Genomic DNA, 26,398 nt, shown 5'->3' with positions numbered 1-26,398 from the left:
GGGTAAAATTCTGGCCCCTTTCTGCCTCAGCCAGACAGGGATGTTCAGTCCAGAGGGGAGTAACAACTGTAATGAACTGACCACAGGAGTATTCAATGTAACTGTTTATTGTAATGCAAAAAGAACAGGGCTTGGTCATCAAAAACATCACACAGTATTAGAAATATAAAACATCTCCCAATTTAATTGTATATTAAAAACTGTCCACCTGTGCCAAAGTACCAGTGGGGTACCAGCCAGCCTGCAGCGTGCTTCTGCTTTTGTTTGACCATCACATTTGCAATGTGCAGATGCAGCATTTGCAGAGCTCTCGTACCACTTGTACAAAAACCCCATCAAAATGGTCCTGAGGGCTTGTTCTGAGCCAGCCCAGCCCCTGCAGAGGCTCGGGGTGAGGAGCAGAGCCCTGTGTGCAACAGTACCTGGTGAGTGGGGAGGGCTCCAGGCCTGCTGCTGTTGTGCTGTCTCTGTCTCTGCATGCCTTACTCAACTCTTGGTGAGGGGGGGGGTGTGTGTCTGGTTTTGTTTGTTTGGTGTTTTTCTATTTGCAAAGTTAACCCAGCTGGCTGGGAGGCCACCTTACACATAACTGCTGTGTGTTGTTGCTGCAAATGGTCATCGTGTATCTCCTTCCAAGAAGATGGAACTCTTCCTATTTGCTCAGCAGAGTCAGGTGCCAAGAGTCAGGTCTTGCAGAGGTCCTTGGAAGCCTGGTGATGGTTTTGTGGTTCCTTCCTACTCCTCCTTTGTCTGCTGTTTTATAGACCTGAGTAGAGCCAAGGGGACAAGGAAAAAAGCCCCACAGATAGTGAAGCAAATCTCTGCCCCAGCCAGCCAGTAAACTGCAAAAGAAAGGGAATTCATCTTGTTACTGTGCTTGTCCTTGCAGATGTGTAAATGCCCTCAAAGCTGTTGGGCTCACACAGTACCTGTACAGCTGAAGAGAACTGCTGACCCCTTGGTTGAGCCAGAGGGTGCCAGGAGCTTGGCACATGGCTGCACTCAGGTTCTGGCTTGCTTGGTGTTAACATTAGCCCAAGTTCAAGCTCTGAGGCTGCTTCCCCTTCCTCCATCCCTTTACCCTAAAATGCTCAGGGGCTCTGACCCCAAGCAGGCGATACCTGTGCCCCTTCTGCCCCACCTGGGCTGTCTGGTGCCAAGAAGAGGAAGGAGCACGAGGCCACACTCACCTGCAGCTGCCAGGATGGGTCCCAGGGCTCTGGCCAGGGCGCCCAGGCTCCTCAGGATGCCCATGACTCGTCCCTTCTGGCCGGCAGTGCCTGTGCAAGCAGAGCGTGACACTGTGGGGTCTGGGCACGGCTGTAGCTCTGGAAGCTTTGTTCTTTGGGGGTGTTTCCCACTTGCATCTTCCCCTCCCATCATTTCTCACCCAGTCCCCAGTCTGTGCTTGCCCTCCACCAAGGCCCTCACAACTGCATAAACACCAGGGCCTGGTGCTTGATCCAGACAATTTGCAGTGCCCATTCCACCTCCCAAAAACTCCCAAGCCTATCCAAAACAAAAGCTTCACATTGTACACAAGATTTTGTGAGAAGGCCCAGGTGTACAATAAACACAGAACTGTGGATGCAAGTTAAATAAGAGCAACGTAAACATGACCTTAATGAGCAAAACCTTGCTTTTCCACCTCAGCAAGGACTGTGGTCCTGGCCCCCAGCTGACCCAAAGCCACGTTATCCGCAGATGGCACCACAGCTACATCTGCTTTACAAGGTAACAGAGCAACCAGTGCCAGAAGATTTCAGGTCTTTTCTAAGGAATCAGCAAGAAATTATTTCACTGCTGGCAGGGATGGCTGGTGTCCTTTTCAGAGAGCCCAGACTGTTCCTTCCTCAGTGCTGTTTGTGGCCTTTGCCCACTTCTCATCTTCTTCGTCACCACCAGCAATGAGGTTGCCGCAGTTTCCCCAGCACACTGGACTGAGCTGTGTTACACAGCACAAAATTCCAGTGTGATACTGATGGTCACTGAGCAGGTCACTGCTGTTAGTGCTGAAACTATCAGTTATGAGCCACGTGTGACCATGGGCTGGTTCCCTGTGCTCCTCTGCAGAAGGGCCTGAGATGGATCCACAGCTGTTCCTGTTGATGCTTCACTCAACTCAAGGTCAGTTCTGTGTAATTTGAGCCAAGTCAATACAAAGGTCAGAGGTGTGGCCAAGGGCAGCCGGTCAGAGCAGGAAAGACACTCACCATAGCCTGACACCACTGCTGACAAACACGGGATAACAATGGCTGCAGCTGGAAAAATCCACAGAAGAGGCTGTCAGTGAACAGCAGAGCTCAGAACAGACAAGAACAACAGTGACAAACATGTGGCCCAAACTGGTTACTGCTGCAGAGAAATATGCTGAGCTCTGGGCACTCTCCCACCACTGAGTCACCAGGTTTAATCCAGGTCAGTGATGGGAACACTCCCTCCAAGCCAACCTGCAGGAAGAGCCCAGAGCTGAGAGTGCTCCAAGCAGATGTTTCACATTAGCACCCCTCATTCTGTGAGCCCTCGGGATGGGGATGGACAGGGCAGATCAGCCAGCTGGCAGCTTTCCAAATCACTGTGCTCTTATCAGGTGGAGCAGGGAATCGCTCTGCTCCAAACAGACAATGAGGTGGCTGTACCGAGTGACACTGACACTGTCCCTGTGCAGGCAGAGCACTGGACTCAGGGAGGAGAGGCAGCTACAGCCTCTCTTGGGAAAGTCACATACAAAAAGAAAAGGTTACAAAATTTTTTGGACAAAAAAAGCCAAGAGTTGTTCAGCAATCGCTGCCCTCTCACTGAAACAGAGGCCTTTTCTGCCAAGAAAGAAGTAAAGCCAAGTAAAGCCAAGAAATATAAAAAGCAGAAGGGAAGGGGAAGGGAAGAGCAGGAATCATCAAGGTTGCTTTAACTGCAGGTGCCCCAACTGCTGGGCAGAGGGAGGAAAAGAAGGAGAAGAGAACCCCCCCAGGGGCATTTCTAGCTGGCTTAACTGGGAAGAGATGGAGTCGTCTCCACAGGAAGGGGCCAGGGAAGACTCAAATATGGTTAAACATAATGAACACCCCCTCTCACTCCTCACCTGTCAAACACACAGCTGGCCTCAGACAAATAATAGGCTAAATAAGTACATTTTCTGCTTTGCAGTTTACTCCTAAATCAAGCCATATCATGCAAAAGAGAAGTCCACTTTTGTAATAAGTCATATATGGAGCTGCTTAACAATAATTAGCAGCATTGGTAATATCTGAAATCTCTTTTTAGACATCCAGTAGCTGGATCCAACTTCATTCATGACTGTTTCCCTGAACAACAGCTTAGGCTGGCAGAACAGAATTTATGCAAACACTGAAAACATCTGACCCTCGCTCTCGCTCAGTCCGAACACCCTCAGAGCGTGCAGGTCTCCAGCCTAAGAAATCATGCAGCACCACTCAGGTACAAAGGTTCCATGCCTTGCTTTTTTCCTGAGCTGAGCTATTTAGTGAATACTTTGCTTCTAGGTCTGCTAAGAGGGGGTTAAAAAAGCCATCCTCAAGAGCTCCACAGTGAGACAGGACAACAGGAGCACTGGGGATGCTTCCAAATACCACCATGACAACTTCCTGTGATACAAACCGCGTCAGAAAAAAACCCAGACACCGTTTTGTCCATATTTCATAAACCCAAGTGTCAACTTTCTGTTACTTGTCGTTTGAAATTAGAAGTGCATCTTTTTTAACAGTGTGAATAAATGCATGAAGGAAAATCATTTGTGCTTAGCTTGCAGTGCCTTTTGAACAGCTCACCGAAGGAGTACAGCAACAGTCCAGCACTCAGCATGGTCACATTTGCAGCCCATCCAATTAACAAGAACGCTGGGATCAGCAACATAATAGCCTGCAAAAGCAATGAGTCACACGGTTACATCTGAGCCGCGCTTGTTAAAGCCTAACTCTAGGTGTCCTGCCAGTTCCCTTCCGGGGATGGGACAGCACACAAGTCACAAGCAGAAAGCCCTTTCTTCCCAAGGAGACTGGATGGCCACACACCAGCACAACGAACTTTTCTGTTACCTCTCACTACCACATGATTGTACACCACATGCAAGTTCTCTCTCTACACATCTGTCGTTTTGGGGGGGATTTTTCCTCTTGTTCAGTGTTGACCTGGACAGAAATCTGGCTTTAACTCTTCATCTCCTGAGCTGGCACAAGAGAAGAAAAAGCTTGTGTGCAGCAGGACTACAGCCCTTCTGCTTTTTCTCAGAGTTATTGGCTGATTTTATCTTTAGCTTTCAGATTTCTGTAGCCAAGAGGAAAAAAGGGGGGAGAGAATGCATCTAAAATTCAAACCCCCAAAATAAAAAGCATTCTTCATCTCCTCGAAGAGCTGGACTTCCATTCCCCTGTGATGTCTCCCTTGCTTACAGAGCTCCTGCAGAAAAGACAGATCAGATCTGCTTTGTGTGTGATAAAGGAGGGTATTCCCTGCCACTGAGTGCCTCATTTTGAAGATTCAGTGATAAATGAGCTACTGTAACCACTGTGCTAACAGAGGCCACTTTTGCCATATGGTGCAGATTCACAAACTGCCAGAATAACTTCAGCAAAAGGGGGAATTCCCACAAAACCCACGGGCATCCATGGAGAAGAGTGCCCCAGGGCTGGGGGTCTCTGCAGAGCAGACACGGTGTTCATGAGGAGCCATCAGCCCAGCAAATGAGTGTTTGAGGTGACTGCACCTCCTGTGCAGGGCTGAGGAAGGAGTATAAAAATGAGAGGTGCAAAGGGCAGTGCAGTGCCAGCAAACACAGCAGGCTGACAGAGAACACGGGGGAAGCTGATATGGAGGATGAAGCAGCACAGCTGATGTTCATCCACGGGGAAACGTGACACCAACAGCCTGACATCAGTGTTTGCCTGCCAGAGACCAGGGTGGAGATTGTTTCACCAGCAGAAATCACTTTAAGAGAAGCTGAGTCAATTCACTGGAATGCAGTGGTTTGGAAATCTACCCTGCCACCACTGAAATCACACTGGCCTCAAAATAATGTAAAATACATTAATCAAGGCTCTAACAGTCCAAGCAAACCTACTGCCAAGGAGCCAAGGTAGTGCTTTGTTTGGTTCCACACACAAATGTAAAGGACACAACACATCTATCTACTGTCCCCACAGCTGTATAAACTGCAGGGAGCTGCTCCCTGTCATCCCAGCACAGCAGCTGCAGTATGTCTGTGAGGAAAGAGCCAAGCAAAACAAAGGAATGTACACTTCTGTCAGTGAAACCTCAGTCTGAACACTGATACGTGCTTTTGTTACGTGTAATACTGATGGATCACAAACCAAAAATTCGAAAAAAGAATCTATTTCTCTGTGCCCAGCAGTGATATACTCTAGGGAAAGCCTGTCAAGCACAAAGATAGCCAGATTGAAAATAAATTCCCAGAAAGAAAGTCAGAGATCAGCCCTGAAGCAGCTTTAGTAGTTTCTGCACTGCAAGAGAAATCACTGAAATAAAGCATACTCTTCACAATATTCTACCTAACTTGCACAGATGGACAATCTGTTCTCATTCCTTACTCCAGTAAAATATGAAGAACACAAAGTTTCAACAGTATTGTTGCTCATATCAGAAGAAAGAGCTCTAATGTTCCAAAGTTTAGTTAGACAAGTACCCAACAACCAGTTCTGAGAAATCATTTAGCTGGATAGATGAGACAGAAATGTCTTCTGATCGGACAAATGCAGTTATAACCTCCAACTACCCTTCGCTGCACTTCAGAATGAAAATTAACATATCAGATTTGTGGGGGGGAAAGAAAAAGAAATATTGATTTTTTTTTTACCCTTTTTACAGCTCTGATTTCATTTCCTGGCTTGATTTGGCGAGCATAGCCTCCCTGGATCACAGCCATTGTTATTCCAATAAAGAAAAACATCTTGCCCTGCTGCATGCTGGAAGGGAGGCAAAACCACAGATAGGGAGTCAGGCACAGAGCATTCCACCCTGGGATTCACCACTCCTGGCCCTCCCCTGAGCAAGGGACACAAGAAGCCCTCGGGGCTCTCACAGCTCTGCAGAGCTCTCAGGACACTGCCAGCAGCTGCCATGGCAAGCACAGAGCAACGAGGGAAAACTCCAGGTCTTATTGTATAGATGGGACAATGCTGGCAAGTGCTGCAGCACCTCTGGACTGCTGTGGGGTAGGTGAGGGTTTCTGGGGTGGCCCACAAAGACTCAACACATCAATGACCCTGTGCTGTGAACATCTGTGACAAGTGCACAGGAGATGCTGGTTTCCAAGGTGCAGCTCATGGAGGGTTTCATGGAGGTCAACAAGGCACAGCGTGGTGGTGATCCACTGTCACACTGGGAAGTCTGAGACATCACTCACTCCACCCTTCAATTTTCTTCAACTTTCCCTTTCCCCTCTCTTATTGACTGAATTATGTGGATATTCTCAACTGAAGGGCCTCACCTCCACAACAAGCTTGCTGCCTCAGAGCCTGCACTGCTGGCACACAGCTCTGCAGCTCACTGGGGGCTGCCCTGAATGCACAGGACACAATAGAGCTCAGTGCACTACAAAACCTCTCCTTGACACACGTAGATTAGTTAAACCACAAACTGTAATGAAAGACAGACAGGGAAAGATGAGACAACCCCCTGAGAGTTACTCAAAGGGAAGGACATGCACAGGAATCAAGTTGCAAGTTCACATTCCTGGCTGGAATTCTTCCTATGAGCTGGCAGAAAAAGTATTTCAAGCTGAGCTGTTGGTGGATTCTGTTCTTTCTTCTCTAGTGGTTGACTACAGGAAATCAGGCTCTATGACATGACTGCACACCATATGTCATGCAGAATTTACTGATGAGCAAATATCATCACACAGATACTGCTCCATCCTTCGCCTCTTTGAGCTTCAAGATTTGTCCTGATACCCAAAAACTCTTCTGAGCAAGAAAAGGTTTTACTATAATCAATACAACTAGCACAGTTATACCTATTTCAGGAGCTTTAATTTAATCTTGGGTATTTATATTCCCTAGTTTTTATAAGTTGTAGATGGAGTACTTCCTTTCATGACAAACATTGTGCCTATATTTCATAAATTCTTCTTACAAAGCCCAAATACCACCGAATGCAGGGGTGGCTTTACTAATGTCAGAAAGCCTCTCTTGAAAATACATGAAGAGACCTTAAATTAGAAGATTTTGGAAAATATCCTAGTCAAAATATACAACACTTATTGCAATACCTGCTGAAGTGGAATCTCTGGTGAGTGAGAAAACTCAGTGTGTACTCCAAGCCGGAAAACAGGAAGAGGTACAGGAAGTAGGCCAGGCCCAAAATTTTGAGATTCTGAAGATCTGAAAAAATAAAAAATCCAAACAAACACCAAGGGGGTGGGAGGTGGGGAGAAAAACACGGTGGTGTTTTGCAAGCAAAGCTTGACAATAAAACCGCAATAGAAGAGCAGCATTTATCAACTGTACAGGGAACTGTTCTCACCTCAGATGCTCATTTGAAATATCCATACAAGACATGCCACAAAATGAGTCCTACAGAGATGTACAGAATCCTACATTTCCAAGTAGTGAATTGAGAAATAAAATTCCAGTCTGAAGTTCCTGGTTTGCAGCTTGAATAAGCAAACTCACATCTCCCTTGTTCATGCCTTGATCTATCTTTAAATCACTTCACTTACTGCAGCCAGTGGCTGAGGAAAACATAAATATCAAGACAGAAATCTTCAAAACATTCGTCTTCAAAACCTTCTTTTGGGAATAAAAGGACCAAGGTCCAGTGGAACTTCCAACTGCCTGCTCAAAAGTTATTAAGGTGGGTTTTAAATGAGTAAACAGAGTCCTGCTTCTGGAATGGTTTAAGTACAGTTTTCACTTAGAGGCCAATGCCACACACAAAAAGACACAGAGTATTACTGTAAAAAGCCATCTGACACTTACTCTGCTCTGAAGGGGATTCCTTTCCTCGGGTGACTGCAGAGAACTGAAATAAAGCCAAAGGACTGAGCAAGTCAACTGCTGCCTGAAATCCAGATGTCACAGAAGGGACCTGATCAAAGACAGAAAGAGGTTTATTTAAAACCCTAATGTAATAACCACTGCTAGGAACTGACAGTAACCATCAAATGTGCCTCTACACCTACACAAATCATCTGAGATGAAACAAGGCACCTGGCATTGGGATTTGAGTGGGCCCCAATAACAACCCAGACTTTCTGAACTCAGAACTGGCGCCAGCAGCTGTAATTGAAAGGTAGAGCACTGAGGGCACCTTTCACTGAAGACAGAAATTCTTCTTCACAAAGCAGAAGTGGCTCATTCTCCACAGCCTTGAAGGTGGTTTTAATTGGTTCACTCATGTCCAAAGAACATTTACTGGGAAAGTAATGGCACATCTGCCTGCAAGCTCACAGGAAGCTGAGGATTTGCTCCTGTGCTACAAATCTGATACCAGTATGTGCAGCACATCAAACACTGGTCTGTTCTGGTATTGGTTGCTATTTTAGCCAGCCAGTGACACCTCCTGGGGAAGAGAAGGAAAATATCATTTTTACAGAGATTCTTTGGAAATATTTTAGAGAAATTTCCAAGGAGATTCTGCCCAGACACAATGGGTGCTTCTTAAACAGGAAGATTTATTTTGTAACACTTCTAGGCCTTGTACTGTGTACATCTCAACCTAATTATGTACCTAGTGGCAGTCTCCCTGCTCCTTACTCACAGGCACTTATTCTTCTATCTGATGCTTATTCTTTCATCTAGAGATAATTTACATTTTTATTTGTTTTTTTTTTTTAATTCTAAAAGATAGAAAATTAAAGAAAACATTAAAAGAAATAATGTCTAAATTATTAGAAATCAAATTCCCTTCATTATTAGGGAAACCATTTTTTTTGAGTAGAATTTAGCCTGTCACTTTACACAATAGGCACAGGGAGAGGTGAGACACTCAAGAATCCCGAATAATCACATGTAGTGTTTCACACCTTCAAAGCACTGGACAGGCTTTATTTGATGAGTTTTTTTTCCCTTCCCAGATAGGGAGGGAGGGAGCTACTGTCCTTTTGAGGGCAGAGATTAATGGTCAGATTATCAGTGGAATTTAATCTCAGTGCATGACCTAGGGACTCATTAGGGGCTGGATTTAATGAAGCTGTAAACAAATCAACCTTCAATATGGTATTAATGTGACCCCTCTCTTGTTTTGATAATCAGAGCTTCTGAGTACCCACAGCAGAGTCTGGAGCCCATTAGTCTCACAACAGCACCAGTTCAATAGCCTGGGCTGGCCTGGAGCCATGAAGCTGCTGATTCACACAGAAAATACTGGGATATTTATTCTCCCTCCCACTGCATGTATTGCACACAGAACACAGACACACCCAAGAAGTTTGCTCACCCTGTTGAGAAGTCTCAGAGGATTTCCTGAAGCTGGCCTGTGGCAATCCCCAGTTCCTGCATGTGTTGGTACAATGGGGTTTGCACTCCAGCACAGAGAATCTGGGCACAAGCAACTCCCTGCAAGCATCTTTGCCAGTAACAAAAACACCCTGTAGCTTGTACCTGTTTTGCATTATTATCCATGTCAGACAGGATGCATAAGGCTGATTTTAGTTTTGTCCAATTAAAATACATTGTAATTGCACATGTTTAAAGTCTTTATGAAATATATATATACCTATTAGATTTTTTAAAGTAGGTGTGTTTGTGTGTGCACACTTTTTTTTTTTTCAATTTCACCTATCTTTGCCAGTGGTCTAAAAATTATTTCATCTACTGATCCATAATGAAAATATTGTTCTAAAACTGGCTAAAGAGTTTCACCATCCCCCAAAAAGTATACACTGCCAACTTCAGTCAGTGTCAGCAGCTGCATGAAGTTCAGTTTCTTCACAGGTTAAAACTCTGCAACATCTAACTTGCATTTAATTTCTGTGCTTACAATTCATTTTTCCATAATTGCTCAATTTTATTTCATGATCATCCCAAGTGTCACCATGAATGGCAGGCATTTTTCAGAGTGTCTCTGCTCATTCTGTTTTCCTCTGATGCAGAGAGACTCAGCAACAGGTCTGGAAGGCAGAGTCAGTCCACACCAGGAGTGCAGCCTGGGCCTGCCACGCTGCAGCCTTACCTTCCAAACCAGACGTGTTTGGTATGCACAGAGCACAGCTTTGTCTTTCCACAGGTCTGCTACTCATACTGCATAGCCCTACACACAGTCCAGAAAAAGAGTTGTAAGACTCTCCCTCCAACCAGGCAGGCCTTGCTCATGGCTAGCTTAGCTAAAAATTAGCTCAAAAGCTCTCAAAGGGGACAGATTCCACTAGAGACCTTCCTATTCTTCCCTTCTCCCAGTCAGGTCACAGCAGGAGCTGTTTTGGCTACCATAAGGCCAGTATGACTCTCTTCACCTGATCAGCTCGTGGAACAGTTGACAAAAAGAGGAAGGAAGAGAGTAAAAATGCTGTTCTCTTTGGATGAAAACACATCCTTGTTTCCCATCCCCCTCCATTTTCCCTTCCTACAAGTTAATTTCAACATGAATCAATATGAAACATTCTCTCTTGTGAAAAGCAGACTGATAGAGAAACAAGGGTATATTGAGAACACAGCAAACTTCAAGGAAACAGATGTCTGATCCCACTGGCACATCCTCCTGCCATTTATCATGATGATTTCCCCTCTTTTTACAGCTTTGTCCTTTCAACATATTCCACTCCTATACTTGTGGGAACACCTGCTCCAGGCTCAGCCCAGCCAAGTTCCATAAAGGCAGCCAACATACCTGCCTTTCCTCTGTCATCCACAGGCCAAGAAAACCACTCAGAAAGTGGGAGGAATTACCAAAGAAGAGATCAAAGCAGCCTAATAACTGAAATTACAAATATGCTGGAGCACAGGAATCACATGGCCAGATGGAGGCTGACAGCACACAAGCACTGACACCAAGCACAAGAAGCCCCAAACCACCCTCTCATGAGCAGCCAAACTCTCTGTGTACTTTGTGTCACTGGGACAGTGACACTGAGCAGCACCTCATTGCAGCACCCACTGCTGTACAGAGGCAGAGCCCCAAAAAGCAGTGACAGAGAGCTCCTTTCCTTCCCAAAATTCAGTGGTGTTGGCTAATACAAACCAGCTGATCAGAACTTTCAAGAGGATAATAAAAGGGAGAGGGATCTCTTCAGTCATCACATGATCCCAAAAGGCACTGCAGGCATTTAACCACTCTACAGCAAAGGAGAAATTGTTTATAGAATACAAATTTGCTCTGCAGCACTTCCCTACATCACCATGTTGCCACCTTCACAGACTGTGCAGCTCTAAGAGCAGGATTTTATCTGGAAGGTTTAGGAACAACCAAATAGGAAAGAGGAACAGATGACACATGGAAGAGTCGTTAAAAGAAAATAACATAGCTGTAGTGCTTGGGAACATACTGTGAGCAACAGATTTCACATGGGACACAACCTGCTGGGAAACACTCAGGGAAGGTGCAAAGTTCTGCCCTGGTAGGATCATTGCAGATAAAAGTTTCCTGAACAAATTTCCATGTCAAATGAGTTTGGCTATCCAGAGACCAAGCACCCTCCAAAAACTGAGTGCTGCCTAGAAACCAGGGACCACAGCAAAGACCCAATCCAGTGAAAGCCTCAAATCAAGTGCAGATACCCATGGCTGAATTCCACCTCCCTCACTCTACAAAGGAGACTGTTCTAAGAGACTAATCAGACAGTGTCCAACCACACAATATTAAATCCTAATATTAATAAATGTTTGGCCCCACAAATCCATTCAGTCACTGAATTTTAGCACATGTAGCTATTTTCTATCTGTAGAAGACAGAACAGCTCAGAAAAGAAGTAATTTGCTATTGTAGTGTTCAAAATATTCAAGCAAATACAAGATAATAGGTAAGAAAATTTCTAACATATACTGGCTACATGAGAGAAAATCCAGTCTCTGATGCATTTACTTTTATGATTTGCTGAAATTCTGCCCCAAGGAATCTTTGTTATAGTTTAAATTTCATAGTCTCCCTCCTATGTTCACATTAGGTTTTGAGAAATTTAAACCTAACACACCAAGAGCAGCAATGAAGCAGTCATGTTAACTATAAAGATCTTATTTTACACTGGGCTAGGAGATGGGACCATCCCTGGAAGTGTTCAAGGTCAAGTTGGATGAGGTTTTGATCAATCTGGTCTAGTGGAAGGTGTCCCTGCCTGTGGCAGGGGGGTTGGAAATAGATGATTTTTAACCCAGAATATTCTATGATTCTATGATCATACAACTGCTTTGACACCAGCATTAATAATAATCCTAATCCTAGGAATGAGCTAAATTTCTGAGACACTGGCTAAGCCTGTTCTTCACTGTTTCCAGTATTTCAACCATTCTGAAATTCTATTTTTACAGAAAATTTGAGACTTAGGACTGATGGTCCATTTACCCGTTTTTCCTTGGGAAGCGTCTCTGGAAGGAGGAGGAAGATGAAAATAAAATCAGCCACAGAAAACACGAGTGCTGACAATGCAGAACGAAGGTAGAAGACTTCTCCTTTCTCTGTCTGCATGGCGAGGTAAGCACCCATCATGGGGCCCAGGGTGAAGCCCAGGGAGAAAGCAACACCAATCATGGCCTGCAGGGATAAAGTGAGCACAGACAGAATTTTAGCCACCAGTTTTTTCAGGTTCTGAAACTATTTGGATTAACCAGGTACAGAACCCATTCATCCTGAGGATGCAGGAAGTGCACAGCAAGGAGCATGAAGTGTGAAAAGCCTGCTGTTTCCAAATAATCAATTTTGTTTTCTGTCCAGTCAGGGAAGTGGCAGGAACAGGCAGTGGCCCATCACCACTTGGGAATAGCTTCAGTCAGATGCTGTTTGCCCCCCAGAAAACAGAATGAACATGCCTATTTTGCTTTGGAATAGAAAATAATACAAGCCATGTGGATGTGACCCATGCTGCACTAAGTGAATTACTCTCAGGCCCTAAAAATAGGCCCTGACCCATTTTATTCACTAGTGCTGTAAGGCTACCTCTCTCCACAAATAAAAATGCATTTTGGCTCACCAGGATTATGATAATTTGCTTGGAAGATTCACTATCTATCACCATGAAATCTAAAGCCTTCCCCTCCCAAGAAACAGCTGTCCTCTGTAGTGGCTTACAACAATCTGTTAAGAGAAATCTAAGGTTTTTATAGGATAAAAGATATAACTGGTAATTCACAGGCCAAGTTCAGCCTGCAGGATGTTTCCATCTGGGCCACTGTCTTCTGGAAGTGGATAGGGCAGCTGCTCATACTTCTCAGTCAGCCAAATGTCACATCCTTTACCCACTGAGCTCAGATCCTGAAGCCAGTGCAGTGTGCAAGGAAGTCAGGAGCACGCTGTGCTGTGCTGCTGCACTTCCACAGCTTGGGAAGGTGAGGAAAAGGGGCTGCCCTGTAAATGGCTTCCAGCTGCCAAAATTGGGCCATAAGACCTTTTGATTTCTAAGCTATTCTAATCAAAATTAACGTTACCAGCAGGAGAAACAGTTCTAACATTGAAACAAGATAGTTTTCCCATCTCTAGCGCATCTGTGTCTCACTTGTAGGTGAAGGTCATTGGCAGAAGTCCAAGAGCTTCCAGGTATTTGATCTGGCACCTTTCCAGAAGCAAAGTAGAATGTAAAGTCATGTTTTCACTTGATCAATGAATACACACCTGATGAAGACATACTGAGCACCCAAAATCAATTAAAAGTTGCCTATTAGCACTAAACGTGTGCCCCACAAGTGTGAACTCACCATGCCCTTGCTCCGTGCTTTTGGAGAGTGCAAGTCAGCAATTATAGCTGTGGAGAGGCTGACATTCCCTTTGCTTATTCCACCGATGATCCTGGAGAGAAGAAAAACGCCAAAAGTCCGAGAGGCAGCCCAGAGTGAGTATGATGCTATCAAACCCATCTGCAGAAGCAAGCAAGGGTTCTTTATAAAGCAATGCAAAGTTGATGTAATTTCTGCCCATTTCCCAGCCTATCATTTGCAGTTTTTGTTTGTTTTCAATGGCTGCTCCAAACCCCATGTAGCAGAAATGGCTGAATAAACTGCCAATGCACTATGTCTTGAACAGCAATATAAAAGAAGTAGAAACAAGTCCATACAAACTACATATAATTGTGATATTTCTAACAAAATTAGAAGAGAAAAATACTGTGGAAGGTAAAAACCAGTCCTGGGTACAAAACATTTTTGTACATCCCACTCCATTTGTTTCCAAATACATGAGAAATCTGAGTTCAAAATAAGGACAATGTTCACGTTCATAAGAAAAGCATCTTGCAGTGCTATATAGAACTTCCTAACCAACAATTCCCAGGCTCTGTGGAAGTGGTCATGAAGAGATCAGCCCTCATTAATCACTTGATGAACTAAAATGCATAGGAATTAAGTCAAACATTTGTCAACAGAGCGTCTGAAGTCATTCTCCCAAACATAGGAGAGAGGGATTTTGGAAGATGACAGAAACAGATAAATATCTTGGTGTCCTCTATGAACAGTTCTGGGTCTGGGAAGCTCAGTTTAAGCACTCACACTTGGAAGTGTGGCCCAGTGACTGGGCAAGAAAGAGTCAATAACCAGCAAATCTTGAAAATTCAATTCTAGAGCTGAACTGTGACTGTCACAATTCAGATTCTGTGCTAAGCAAAAGATTATGGTGCCTTCCACTGTATATTGTGACTAAGATCAGCATGTGACACGTACCACTGTCACCAGGATGACAGGCCTTCTGCCCCAGTGGTCTGACACAGCACCGGTGAGGGGAGAGGAGAAAAACTGCAGGAGGGAAAAGATTGAGCCAATCAGACCTAAAAAAAAGATAAAAAGATATGAATCATTAGGTTTGCTGCCTTCATCTTAAATACAAAGACAGTCAAGCTGCTTGAGATCTATCACACAGTGTGTGATAAAAAAGTGAAATTAAATGTAAAACAGCAGCTATGAAGAATAGCATTGTCTCTCAGAACACCAACATTGCATTGTTACTTAACTGAGGCAGCAAATACAGACAGACCAGATGCACAGCCTGACCAAAGTAACAGGCATAAACTGGATGATTTCCTGGTTACCTCACTGGTGAAAAAAGGTTTGAAACTCACTGGTTATTATGGAATGATATTCTCCAGTATTTCCCTGCTGACTACAAACATTTTTTGTTCTTAAGGCAGAGATAACACAGTCTTTAACAGTCACAGTTTTTTTAAGACTTTTTTGATTGTTTGAACCTGATTCTGTCACACTTAATTAGTTTTTCTTTCCTTTTTATCACGGAAAGAAGGACTTAAGCACTGCTGTTAGTGAGGCACCCTAAGAGGTAGGAGTGATTCCAACAGACTCCAAGAGTCTTTTGAAATCTGCTTCCATCTTCTGTGATCTTTAATTCCTCTTTTCTCTTGCCATTTCTAGCTTCATAGACTTATTAATTAGCACTACACTCTCAACAAGCCAGCAAAAGATGCTTTGCTGTCACAGCTTTTTTCTAAAGGAAAAACTGGGTTATATGTTTCAGATCATTCTGCTATCAAAACTTTAAAAGGCAGAGGAGAGACAGACCAGAATTTTTGCTCCCATCAGCTTTGAGGGAGGCAGAATATTGATACTGAACACCTTGTCGAGAAGAGCTGCTTGTGATAATTCAAGACTCAAAAAAACTGTGTAAAAATCTTACAGAATTTTATACTGGCAGTTTATGACACAAAGTTCCCTTCATTGTGTTCCTAGCACTGTAAAAACACCCTTTCACGCCAAATATTTCCAAGCCAGCATGAAGCAAAACCAGGGCTGTTCCACACGGGGGAAGGAGCTGGGAGTGACCACAGCACTGGCAGTGCCCTCACCAGCCTGAGTGCCCCACAGTCTGATGGGTTGGGCAGAGCAGGTGCTGCCAACAGGACCCACTGACAGGCCCACACAAGGCAAGGGTTATTCAACACATCCTTCCAGGGAGTCCAGTCTGGACCAGCAGGACTCAGGGGCAGAGAAAGGAGTGGAAACAACACTATGATGTTGGCTGGGAGACAAGAAACCTCCAGTGTAGATCTGAGGCCCATCCAAGAGATGGGGACAGAAACAGCTCTGGAGACAAAGTCTGAAATACAGCTCCTGAATCACTGGGCAGAAAATATGTGGGTGATGACTGGTCACAGCAACTAAATATCGGTGCCCTCAGGGCCCTGATATGGGCAGAGAAGTTGCTGCCTTGAAGAGCTTGCAGTCTAATCAAAAATGAAAAATAAGGCTAGCACTGGAAGAAACAACAAGATGATTGTGCAAGCACCTTCCCAATCCTATGCTCCTTGTGGCAGACGAGGGCAGTGAAGGAACACAGGCTGCAGGAAGGCTGCAGCAGCCTTGGCTTAACATCACAACTATAATGAAACTTTCCACACAGCACTCCCAAGAGTGCAGGACACGGCAGGTAAAAGGAAAAGCAACAAGTTGGACTTGACTGGGAGTTCCTGCCCCTTGTCTAAACAATCTGAGATGGTGAGAAATTGAAAGTAAGAAGCTTCTGGTCAAGCCTTGGAGGAGACAGAAGGCAGCTTCTGAGGGATTAAAGAAAACTGTTTCCTAGCATTCAAAGCCAGTAATTTGACTAAAAAATGAGCAGAGAAAGAAAAACATGCCTGCAAGGATATGGTGGGAAAGAGGAAAATGGCTTATAAACTTCCTAATGCCTGTTATACCAAATTAAAATACTTTAAATAGTAACAGTACATTCACACATATTCTAATTAAGTTTTGTGTTTAATTTAGTTTATTTTAAAAGCCTTTTGCTTATCTTGGGGGAAGCCTCAGCTCACTAAAAAGAGAGGCTAGACAGGGTCTAACTAAAATTAACCAAGACACCTTCATATCTTCATACTCTGAAATCACAGTTTCGTCACAACTGTCTAGATGGCAAGAAGCCAGAAGAGTCTCTGATGTGTAACATGACATATTTCCCTCACTGTTCCTGCTGGAGCTCGTGCACAGCAGTGTCCTAGAGAGAGAAAATGCTTAGGGATCCTGCACCCAGTGGCTCTGCTGCTTTTAATAAGACTAATGGGATTTAGAAGCAGCACTGCACTACACCCACCCAAGGGGCAAGTGAGGCTGGAACTCACAAGTTTCTGTTTCCAAGGCTACCTACTGATTGATCTCTGCAGATCAATTGTGAAGGGAGAGTAATTTCAGTTACTGCCAGGGCCCAGCACAGCAGGTTTCTGACCCTCAGCTGGCAGTCTGACAAGGAAAGCAGGCCTGTATTTCTGTAACAATCTGTAGAACAAACTGAGTTAAAAAGGAGCTCTGGAGGTCACCTACTCCAACCACCTGCCCATAGGGTCAGCTGTGAGGTCAGAGCAGATTTTTCAGGGCCTTACCCAATCAGGGTTTGACAATCTCTGAGGATGGACACTGACTGCTCTGGGCAGCCTGTTCCACTGACCATCCATCATTGTAAAAATGTTCCCCCACTACTTCCCACCTGAACCTCTCCTGCTTCTACTTACACCTGTTGCTTCTCCTTCTCCCACACACCTCAGTGAAGATGCTACTTCTCCATAAACTCCTCACAGGTGTTGGAAAGCTGCCATTCACTGCAGACCAGCCAAGGGCCCCAGACTCTCCACTGAACTCACCACAGTGGATGGACACTCTTCCCTGTATTGGGGACCAAAACTGAATGTACAATTCAGATATGGTCTATCAAGTGCTGAGTAGAGCAAGATGATCACTTCCCTCAATCCACTGATTCTAATTCTGTTCACGCATCCCAGGAGCTCTTGGCACCTTTGCTGCCAGGGCTGGCTCATGCTCAGCCTGCTGCCCACCAGGACCCCCAGGGCCACCAGTGAGTGTCCAGTCTATAGCATTGCAAGCACTCTCTTTCCCATAGACAGGACCTAAAATTTGTCCTTACTGAATTTCACAAGGTTCCTGTTATCCCATTCCTCCTGCCTGTCCAGGTGTCTCCAAATGCCAGAGCTGGGGCTGTAAAACTCTTCATTGCTATCACTGTGTCGAAAACAAAATAATTTATAGTCTACTCTAAGAGACATTTTCTGTGTTACTTAAATCTAGAACTAATAACAGGCAAGCATGCTTTTTGTATTTCTTGTCATTCTTCACACCAACATTGCAAATAACTTGGAAAGAACCTTGTTTTTTGGCCGCTAGCTTGTTTGTTCAGTTTCCCTACCTCCAAACAAGACACTGTTGTATTTCCGCTCTGGAGGTATCCCAGCCATCACTGCAAACCAGTCTACCCCACGTTGCAATGACAAATAGAATCCATCCTGAAAAACAGATAACAGGGAAATAGAGGCAGGAAGACAGTTTATTTTCAAAGACTGCATCAGAGCTTAGTGAACCAAAGAAAATGTTAGATGATTCCTCCCCTCCTCCTCCCCACGAGGGAAAATTTCCTCACTGATCAAAAATAGCTTAAATTGTGAATGTTAACAGAGAGCAGATATGTTTGGGCGGGAGAATGTCTGAATTTGAAGTTTTCCAAGCCTTCAGGCCCATTGCTTGCTAAATCCTGAATTAACCAGGCATGCCCTGAATCCTTCAATTAAAAAGCAACATGAGACACACTGTCCTGCTGCACATAGACCATTTAGCCTGGGAGAACCAGAAGCTTGCAGATACAGAAGGAAAAGGTGGTGCAAAAGAAGAATGATTCTTAACAAGAGGAGGAGGACTTGAAAAGAAGAGGGTCTGGAAAAGAAGGTGGAGATCTTGGCTATTAGAAATACACTGGAAGTGGGGGAAGACCCTGGAGATCAGAGCCCATGGTTTGGGTTAGAGATGTGGTTGTAAGAAGGACAAAGCCTACAGCTGCAGCTGGAGTGGGGTTAGAAGGGGGCTGAGAGACAGAGGTGTGGGCAGCAAAAACAATTCTCCCACAACAACATGCTCATCTTGGCCAGTAATGCCATTGACACCTGAGAAGGGTAACAACTAGCACCTGCACAGCCAGGATCCAACAGGACCTTCTGCTCTGTTCCTGGAGCAGCAGCCAGCTCCCTGCTAGGAATGGAAGATGAGATAGAACTCCACACTGGGGGAGGGAGCAAGTGACCTTGTGAAATACTCAGGTGGGGTAAAAACTCTCATCTCTTTGGTTCTTCAATAAACCCCAGCATGCAGATCCATTATGAACTGCCTCACCAGTGACATCAAGTGTAAGACACAAAAGCATTGGTAACCACAAAGACTAGTCCCTAAGAAATACTTGAATTTTTATCAAAACAAATCTCCCATTTTAATGAAAAAATAAGGGTGAAGAGTCTTAGGCAGCTTAAATAATAAATTCAGTCCATGAACAATTTATATATGCCAGGTAATTATTAATCTTCCCACAGCTGTTTGGTTTGCCCCAAGGCAGGTGATTTTTCTTCCATTCCTCCCTCAAGATCCTAACACTTTCTGTGGGCTGACTTTCTTGTTACTTACCTCAGTCTGGCTGTAATAATCAAGGATGGAAGGAAAGAGAGGTAAGATGAGAGCAAATCCCAACAAGTCGATGAAGAGTGCCAGGAAGACAATTGTAATAACTCGATTATAGTTCTGCTCCTGCTTGTCATTGGTGGAGCTGCTGCTGGTTCCTCTCTCTCGCAGGGCCATGTTCCCAGTGCTCTGCTTCTAAAAAAAATTGCATTAATATCCAGTCAACAGGAAGCTTTTTGCAGGCCTTTCATAAGAATATCTTGGCAAATCATTCCTACTTTCCACAGACCTCACAGAAATAAGTTCTGGTTACATTAAGCTACCTGGGAACAAGGGGACAAGAGCCTCAACCCTCCAGTCTTGGTTATTAGCTCAGCAACAAATTTTCTCCCATCAAGAACAGGATACAAAGGCAATAAAACAACAAACTCTATTATAGGAGCACCTCAAGTAGAACAGAACTAAGGAGCATTTGAAGTTTGTCAACAAGTGAGTGACACTAACATGACTTTCCTACATGTTTTCAACTCAGCATTACAGTAAAATAGGTATGAAATAGGGCACTCTATTCCAAATATTTACATCCGAGTAAGTTTATTTATGCCTTCAGTGTATATTAGAAATGACCAAAACAACAATTAAAAAAAAAAAGAGACAGACTTCCTAAATATTGCAGAAATGCTGTCTTCAAGATAAACCTCACAGAGCAACACAAGAAACAACTGAAGAAAATTTTTAAAATTCATCTTTTATTTCTTTTTCCAGATGATAGCTACTGACCTGGGGCATCAAATGATTAAGGCAGCATTTTCATTTTGTCAGAAATACCAGAACTATCAATTCTCTTTGATAATACTCCAAAACTATCTTAAAGCCCTAAACAAGGACGCAGACCATATATAGTTCAGTCTTTAACAAATAAAGGAGTTGGTCTCAATCCCAAAAATTAACTCATTTGCAACATAAATCAAAATCAAGGAGTAATATATAAACCATGGAACTGCAAACTTCAGAATTATAAAACATACACAATATCTCAGTCATAAAAGAATCAAATTTACAGTCCCCTCTACTGCAAAAGTCCCTGAAAGTTTGGTGCACTAGAAGAGTAAAAAAGGAGACAGAATTTAATCCAAAGCCAATTAATACAAAAACATTCATTAACTTTGATGAGTCAGCACTGAAAACAGTGAGCAATATAAATTTTATTCCAGACCAGATATACCATATTATATACACAAGGCACTTGCACATAGAAAACTATACTACGTTAATTGACGGCTATTACACTTTGTCATGCTCAGCAATAAAGATTATTGTGATTTTTTTTAACCTGTGAAGTCAGTTTAGTAGCACTGAAGCATAATTAAAGCTCAATTGCCAGGAGGCAAATAAACATGGAATGGGGGCCACCTGCAATCCACTTACGAAACTCTTGGCACAAGCTCTTAACCAAACTGGTCTGATTTAGCAGATTTATTCAAGATCCTTTTATTTAAAATGGCAAATCATCAGTGCTATAAATTTTCAGCATTATTTGCTTACTCAACTGATAAAAGAGCACATGGAGCCAAAATAACCATTCCTTTAAGCAAATACTCTCTGGCCCTAGGTCCATCCAGCCAACAGCTGAGGGATGGGTTTACTGAGGCAGGCTGTATCTTGTTTTTCCTCGCAATTTGTTTAGTCATCCACTGAATTGTATGACCAAGCTGAACTTTATTCCAGGTTTATTTACAAAGGTAACATCCTTCACACCTTTCCCTCAGGAACATTTCTGCCAGCGTGCAGCTCGAACCCATCAATGCTTGCGCTGACCTTTCACTCTGCTCCAGTTTTGGCTGCGTGGTTGCAATTTCCCTTACGCAATATCCAAGGTACTACATGTTTCTGCCTTTGTGCTCCATCGGTTTTGTTGTTCAAACCTCTCCATAATTTTTTGTTAGGCAGGAAACCACACAACATTTTACAGGCCCTTGGCATCCTGACAGCAAAAACAGAACACTTCACCTCCACGGCGACATCTGCCTTGTGTAAGGCGCTGGGAGAGGGAGGGCTCTGGCTTTGGGGAAGTTGTTCTTGCACACATGTGAATCCCTCACACTCGCTGGCTCTGCCCGGCTCTCCCCAGCCCTTCCCTCGGGATTCCCCGCCGGTGTCTCGTCGCTTCAGGGCCGGGGCTTGGTGCCGTGGCTCCCAGGAAGGGGTCAGCACGAAAGCCGGCCCTGCCCGAACTGAGATTTGTTATCTGCCAGCAGCCAGAATTTCATCCTTCGGGGGTTTTCTTACCTCACCTTATCCCCTTGTACAATTTCCCGGGCCCGGCTTTACCTGCTCAGCGCCGGGAGGGCTCCTCAGCCTCCCACCCACAGCCCCGGCTCAGGTCAGGGCAGGCGCTCGGCCGCGCTCCGAGACAAGCCGCAGGTCCCCAGGGCAGGGAAGGGGCGGCCCGGCAGAGATCGGGCGGAGGACGCGGGGTCCCTCCCGCCAGGCGCCCGCCCGAGGACCTGACCCGCCGGGGGAGCCGCGCCCGGCCCTGCCCCGCCGCTCCCACCGCCCATCCGCCCGGGCACCTACCGCTGCTCCGGGCTCTGCGGGCGGCCCCCGCCTGCCAAAAGCCTCCCCGGGGATGCTGCGAGAGGCGGCTCCTCCCCGGCCCTCCGCGGCGCCCCGGCCGCCTTCCTGTTCCGGCGGGGATGGAGCCGCTCCCGGCCCGCCCGAGCGGCTCCGCGGAGCGCGGCGGGGCTTGAGCCCGCACCCAGCGCAGCGCCGCGGCCTCGGAAATGAACCACGAACCTCGCACCGCAGCCCTTCCTTCGCCTTTAAAGACAGGTCTTGAAACACTCGTTCTAAGAGGAGAGCGGCGTTTCGTTTGTTGCTCCAGCAGCAGTTAGCTGCGGCGTTGATAAGGGCTATCTGACAAAGAGAAAAAAGTAGTTGCAAAAGATGTAACTCTGTTCCCAAACCAAACTTCTCCCTCAACACTAAGTTATCTAGCCCGGAGACCATGAATAGCTGTGGTATTGTAAGCGCCACCGAGCACTGTTCCCTTATCCAGACGTGTCTGGTGTCCAACTTACTAATTAAAATGGGAGGATGTGGTTACAAGTGGTTACACAGATCCATCACCACAACCTTAAACAGGTAAGAATCTGCCAGCAAAGTGTATAAAGCAAATTAATACAGGCATTAAAAAGACTTCTGATTCCCTCGAAGGCAATGCAGTTTGGGGTGGATGTAGTTACGAGCACTTGGACACAGACCTTCTACTTAGTGACATCTCTCTCATGGATTGCCAGCTGATTAGACTTGGAGGAGCTTATGTAGGATTAGCATAGGATTAACATGCCAGTTAGATCAAATAGTTATCTAACTGGCTAACTCAAATAGTGAGCTGCTAATCTCATGTATACCTGAGAATTTTATGTACTTGGTTTGGTGTGAGAAATATGGTAGATCCAGTACATAGTCAGAAACCTGAATGATCACACAACTGCAGTCCATTCTAATTAGATAAACTTCTTTTTTGAGGTGCTCTGGGCTAAGTATGAATAATCCTTTAATATCTGAAATATATATATATATATATATGTATTCTTCTGGTTGCTTAACACTGTGTATAACTGATCAAGCACCATCTGAATTCAGATATATTAAAAACACCATTGAGACACCAAAAAGCCAGTTCTTCCTGTTGTTAAATCTACTGACCTAAAGCTTTTGCAGATCACTGAGCCCAGTTGTGTTACTGCAGTCAACCATGTCATACAATCCTGCATGTAAATACATTACACTGTTTCTAGAACTAGATAGGTCATTACTCACTCCTTTCCAGTCCACAATCTTGCACATCTGACAGATAATAACTTAAATTTGGTTCCTAGAATACATTTATTAATGTTGGCCTTTTTTTTATATCAGTCTTGGGTTTTTTTTACTGAATTAACACTTTATTTACTCTGGCTTTTACTTCCCTGCTCTATTGCTAAAAAGCAGTGTTAGCCCTAATGTCAATATCTTGATGTATTTAATGCCAAAAAGTATCTTCATAATTTTTTAGACTCAGTGTTCAGACTGCATGAAAGATTTTAGTTTTCCACTCCAGACCTAATTTACTGAAGAAGAGAAAAACCAACCCCAGCCTTTCCCCAAATCAAAGCCTTACAAAAACCAGTCTTTTAACTAAGTGAGACTGCATAGCCAATATATTTAGACTGAAATATACCTGTTTAGCTTAGGAGACACACCTGGAAGTCTACAAAGAGCACATCATAGAATGCTTTTGACCCTCTGAATATGTAAAACTTCACAGCCTCAGAGTGATGATAAAGCTGCTAAATGTTTTGTCAGAGCTTCTGTTTGACTTTTCCAAATGCCTAGAAGGCCCATGAAGAGGAAAGAAGTCCCACCCATTCCTGTGGCTGACACCAACCTCAGCCCAGCAGCCAAAGTGCCCCTGTCAAGCTCGGGAGCAGCTTCAGTGCCCTCACTCAGAGGGGAAGCCTTACACAGAGCAGGGACACACCATGGTAGATGGTGACTGCTACAAGGCACAACTGAGAATATCAAACTGCTTACCAGCTTCCAGCTGACAACCAAAAGACCAAACTCCTGAGGAAGCTTTTCATGCTGTCATAAAAAAGATAATTTATGCAGTTTCTAGCTGAACAGTTTTGTTCTCATACTCTTCTTTACAATATTCATATTCAAGGTAGCTATTCTCTGGGACAGCTGATGTTGATAGATAAGCTCCCTGAAACTGAAGGCAAAATGGCAATTTTCCTTTTTTGTGTGTGATGATTTGATTCTAGTTACAGAATAGTTTCTTTTTTTGGCTAATTAAATACAGATTTACAATTGATAATTGATGTGTCAAAAGGCCTGTTATGACAAGTCCTGGGTTAAAAGAAACAGAGAGACAAGACAGTGCCTGGGAAGCGTGATGGTGTTCAAGCTCTATGAGAAAGGGTCTGCCAGCACTCAGACATGTTCAATCCCTTTGTAGTCCAAATGATCAGACCTTCTATCACAGCAGAGCAGCAACATTGCCCAGCTGGTGCAGTACTGAGCAATGGCAAAACTGTCAGACCAGACTGACCACTGAGCTGAGGTGGGACTACCTAGTCTTGCTTTCCTACTTATGTAAAATACTGTGTGTTAAGTACCACAGTTAGTCCCATGTTTGCAATATGAAATCTGACTTTAAATATTGACAATATAATTTGTAAAAGAGCATACAGTGATTCTCATTCAACAAGATTTCGAACAACTAACTTTCAGTCTGACATTCCAAAACAGCTAAGTCTATCAGCTGAGGTTTCCTCATCCTTCATTTTTGTTCACCAGCACCACAAGATATTGCTGTTCATTCTCTTGTTCCAGAAAATGTCCTGTCCCAGAAACATTATCATTGTGTCTCTACCCTCTTTCTTTACATCCCTTACTGAGGAATAAAAAGCAGCTGCAAGTGGCATCAAAGATCAGGATCAAAGCGCCTCTGTCAGCCTCTCTGTGATTCTTATACCCTGCTGGACAAAACCTCTGAAGCTACCGCTAAAGTCAGATAAATAAGAATACTTTTTAACAGTTTATTTATGCTGTATAGACTGTGACTGAAACTCTAAACTGAGAGTACTGATTTATAGCACAAAATAGGAAGTTAGTTCCTTCTTCATTACTTCACTCTCAAGTTCTTAACTTAAAAAGATTTTGTTTTAAAGAAAAAAGTTCATATTGTGCCAAATGGAAATAAAACAGGAGGTATACTAATCTTCTGAGATTCCTTTGAGGTTTCAGAAGATAATTTTTCCAAAATCAGCAAAGCCAACTGAAAATGAATTTATTTTTTAGAAGTGTGAATGGATTTCAAACATAGGAATCTTACTAATTTTTGCATGACATAAGTATCTTCCCCACATGTTCTTAGCATTTGACATATTTTAACACTTAATACAAGTGCTTTTGCAAACAAGCAAAAAAAAAAGCTGATGATAATCACATATTACTTGCATTACCAGTTACACTGACAGTTAATAAAAGCCTTTTCCTTAAATAAAGTGCTTTTCTCTTTTAAGGAACAAGACTTGCCTAACAAAGACAGTTTTGTCATTAGAGACTAAATGTAAAGGCTGTGTTTCAACTCACCCCTTCCTAGTTTTAGTCCTGCTTCCATTACAAGTTTAATTTGAAAAAAAACCCTCAAACCAACCAACCAACCACAACAAAAAAAAAAAAACCAACAAAAAAAACCCCACATCCCAAAAAAACCCCAAAAAGCAAATGCCAAACCAAAAACCCCAGAAAATGGAACAAAGAAAACATTCTAAGCCAGTCCTAAAGAACCAAGCCTAACTGTTAAATCAGATTAACTGAGAGCATGTAAGTTTTTCTTCATGAACAATAGGTAGAGCATTATGATGTCTCAGATACCCATTGGCCAAAACACAGATCAAATCTAGGAACAACATTTGAAAACAGAGGGAGCTTTGGGGGTTTGATTTTGTAAAGAACCACAGTTCATTCTTAATACAAGTCTTATTTTATAGTTTGTCTTTCAGACTGAAATTGAAATGTTAATGTAAAAGGGAATTTTATTTTCCTAACAGTTTTCCATGGAAACATTACAATTTTGTTCAATGCATAACAACTATCACTGAATTTACCAAATATTAAGTGAATACCTGAGCAGTGAACCTAGTTCAGATTAGCACCCATCAGTAACTCTTTGTCCCATTGCAATGTTTCTTTGCAAATACAGTATAAAAAGAAAGCATTAGAAGTATTTACTGGCTCTGTTTGAAGAGCAGACATTTTTCAAAGTCATGCTGGGCAGTTATCAGTGATTAGATGTAAATGATACATTAAGTGGAAGAAAGTTAGGGATATCACTGTTCCCT

General features: G+C 43.7%; 1 protein-coding gene across 4 annotated transcripts; it reads right to left on the bottom strand.

Moving 5' to 3' along the window:
* Positions 1 to 91: 91 nt before the first annotated feature.
* On the bottom strand, positions 92 to 22,412 carry MFSD10 (major facilitator superfamily domain containing 10). Of its 4 annotated transcripts, none has more exons than XM_053976388.1 (13): positions 22,299 to 22,412; positions 19,509 to 19,697; positions 18,250 to 18,346; positions 14,772 to 14,875; positions 13,815 to 13,973; positions 12,469 to 12,657; positions 7,953 to 8,061; positions 7,244 to 7,355; positions 5,831 to 5,939; positions 3,789 to 3,879; positions 2,214 to 2,261; positions 1,191 to 1,280; positions 92 to 842 (listed from the first exon to the last, which is right to left on the bottom strand). In XM_053976388.1, the coding sequence occupies exons 2-13, from the start codon at positions 19,677 to 19,679 to the stop codon at positions 736 to 738; spliced, it is 1,386 nt and encodes a 461-aa protein (XP_053832363.1). In that variant the 5' UTR covers positions 19,680 to 19,697; positions 22,299 to 22,412; the 3' UTR covers positions 92 to 735. The 4 variants fall into 4 exon arrangements, with proteins under 4 accessions (XP_053832363.1, XP_053832366.1, XP_053832362.1 ...); XM_053976391.1 differs by lacking the exon at positions 22,299 to 22,412 and adding an exon at positions 22,080 to 22,275 and having other exon boundaries at positions 92 to 766; XM_053976387.1 differs by lacking the exon at positions 22,299 to 22,412 and adding an exon at positions 22,080 to 22,273.
* Positions 22,413 to 26,398: the final 3,986 nt, after the last annotated feature.

The sequence above is a fragment of the Vidua macroura genome, chromosome 4 (assembly GCF_024509145.1).
Source record: "Vidua macroura isolate BioBank_ID:100142 chromosome 4, ASM2450914v1, whole genome shotgun sequence".
NCBI classification, from domain to species: domain Eukaryota; kingdom Metazoa; phylum Chordata; class Aves; order Passeriformes; family Viduidae; genus Vidua; species Vidua macroura.
This window is presented reverse-complemented; position numbering and strand designations above follow the sequence as displayed.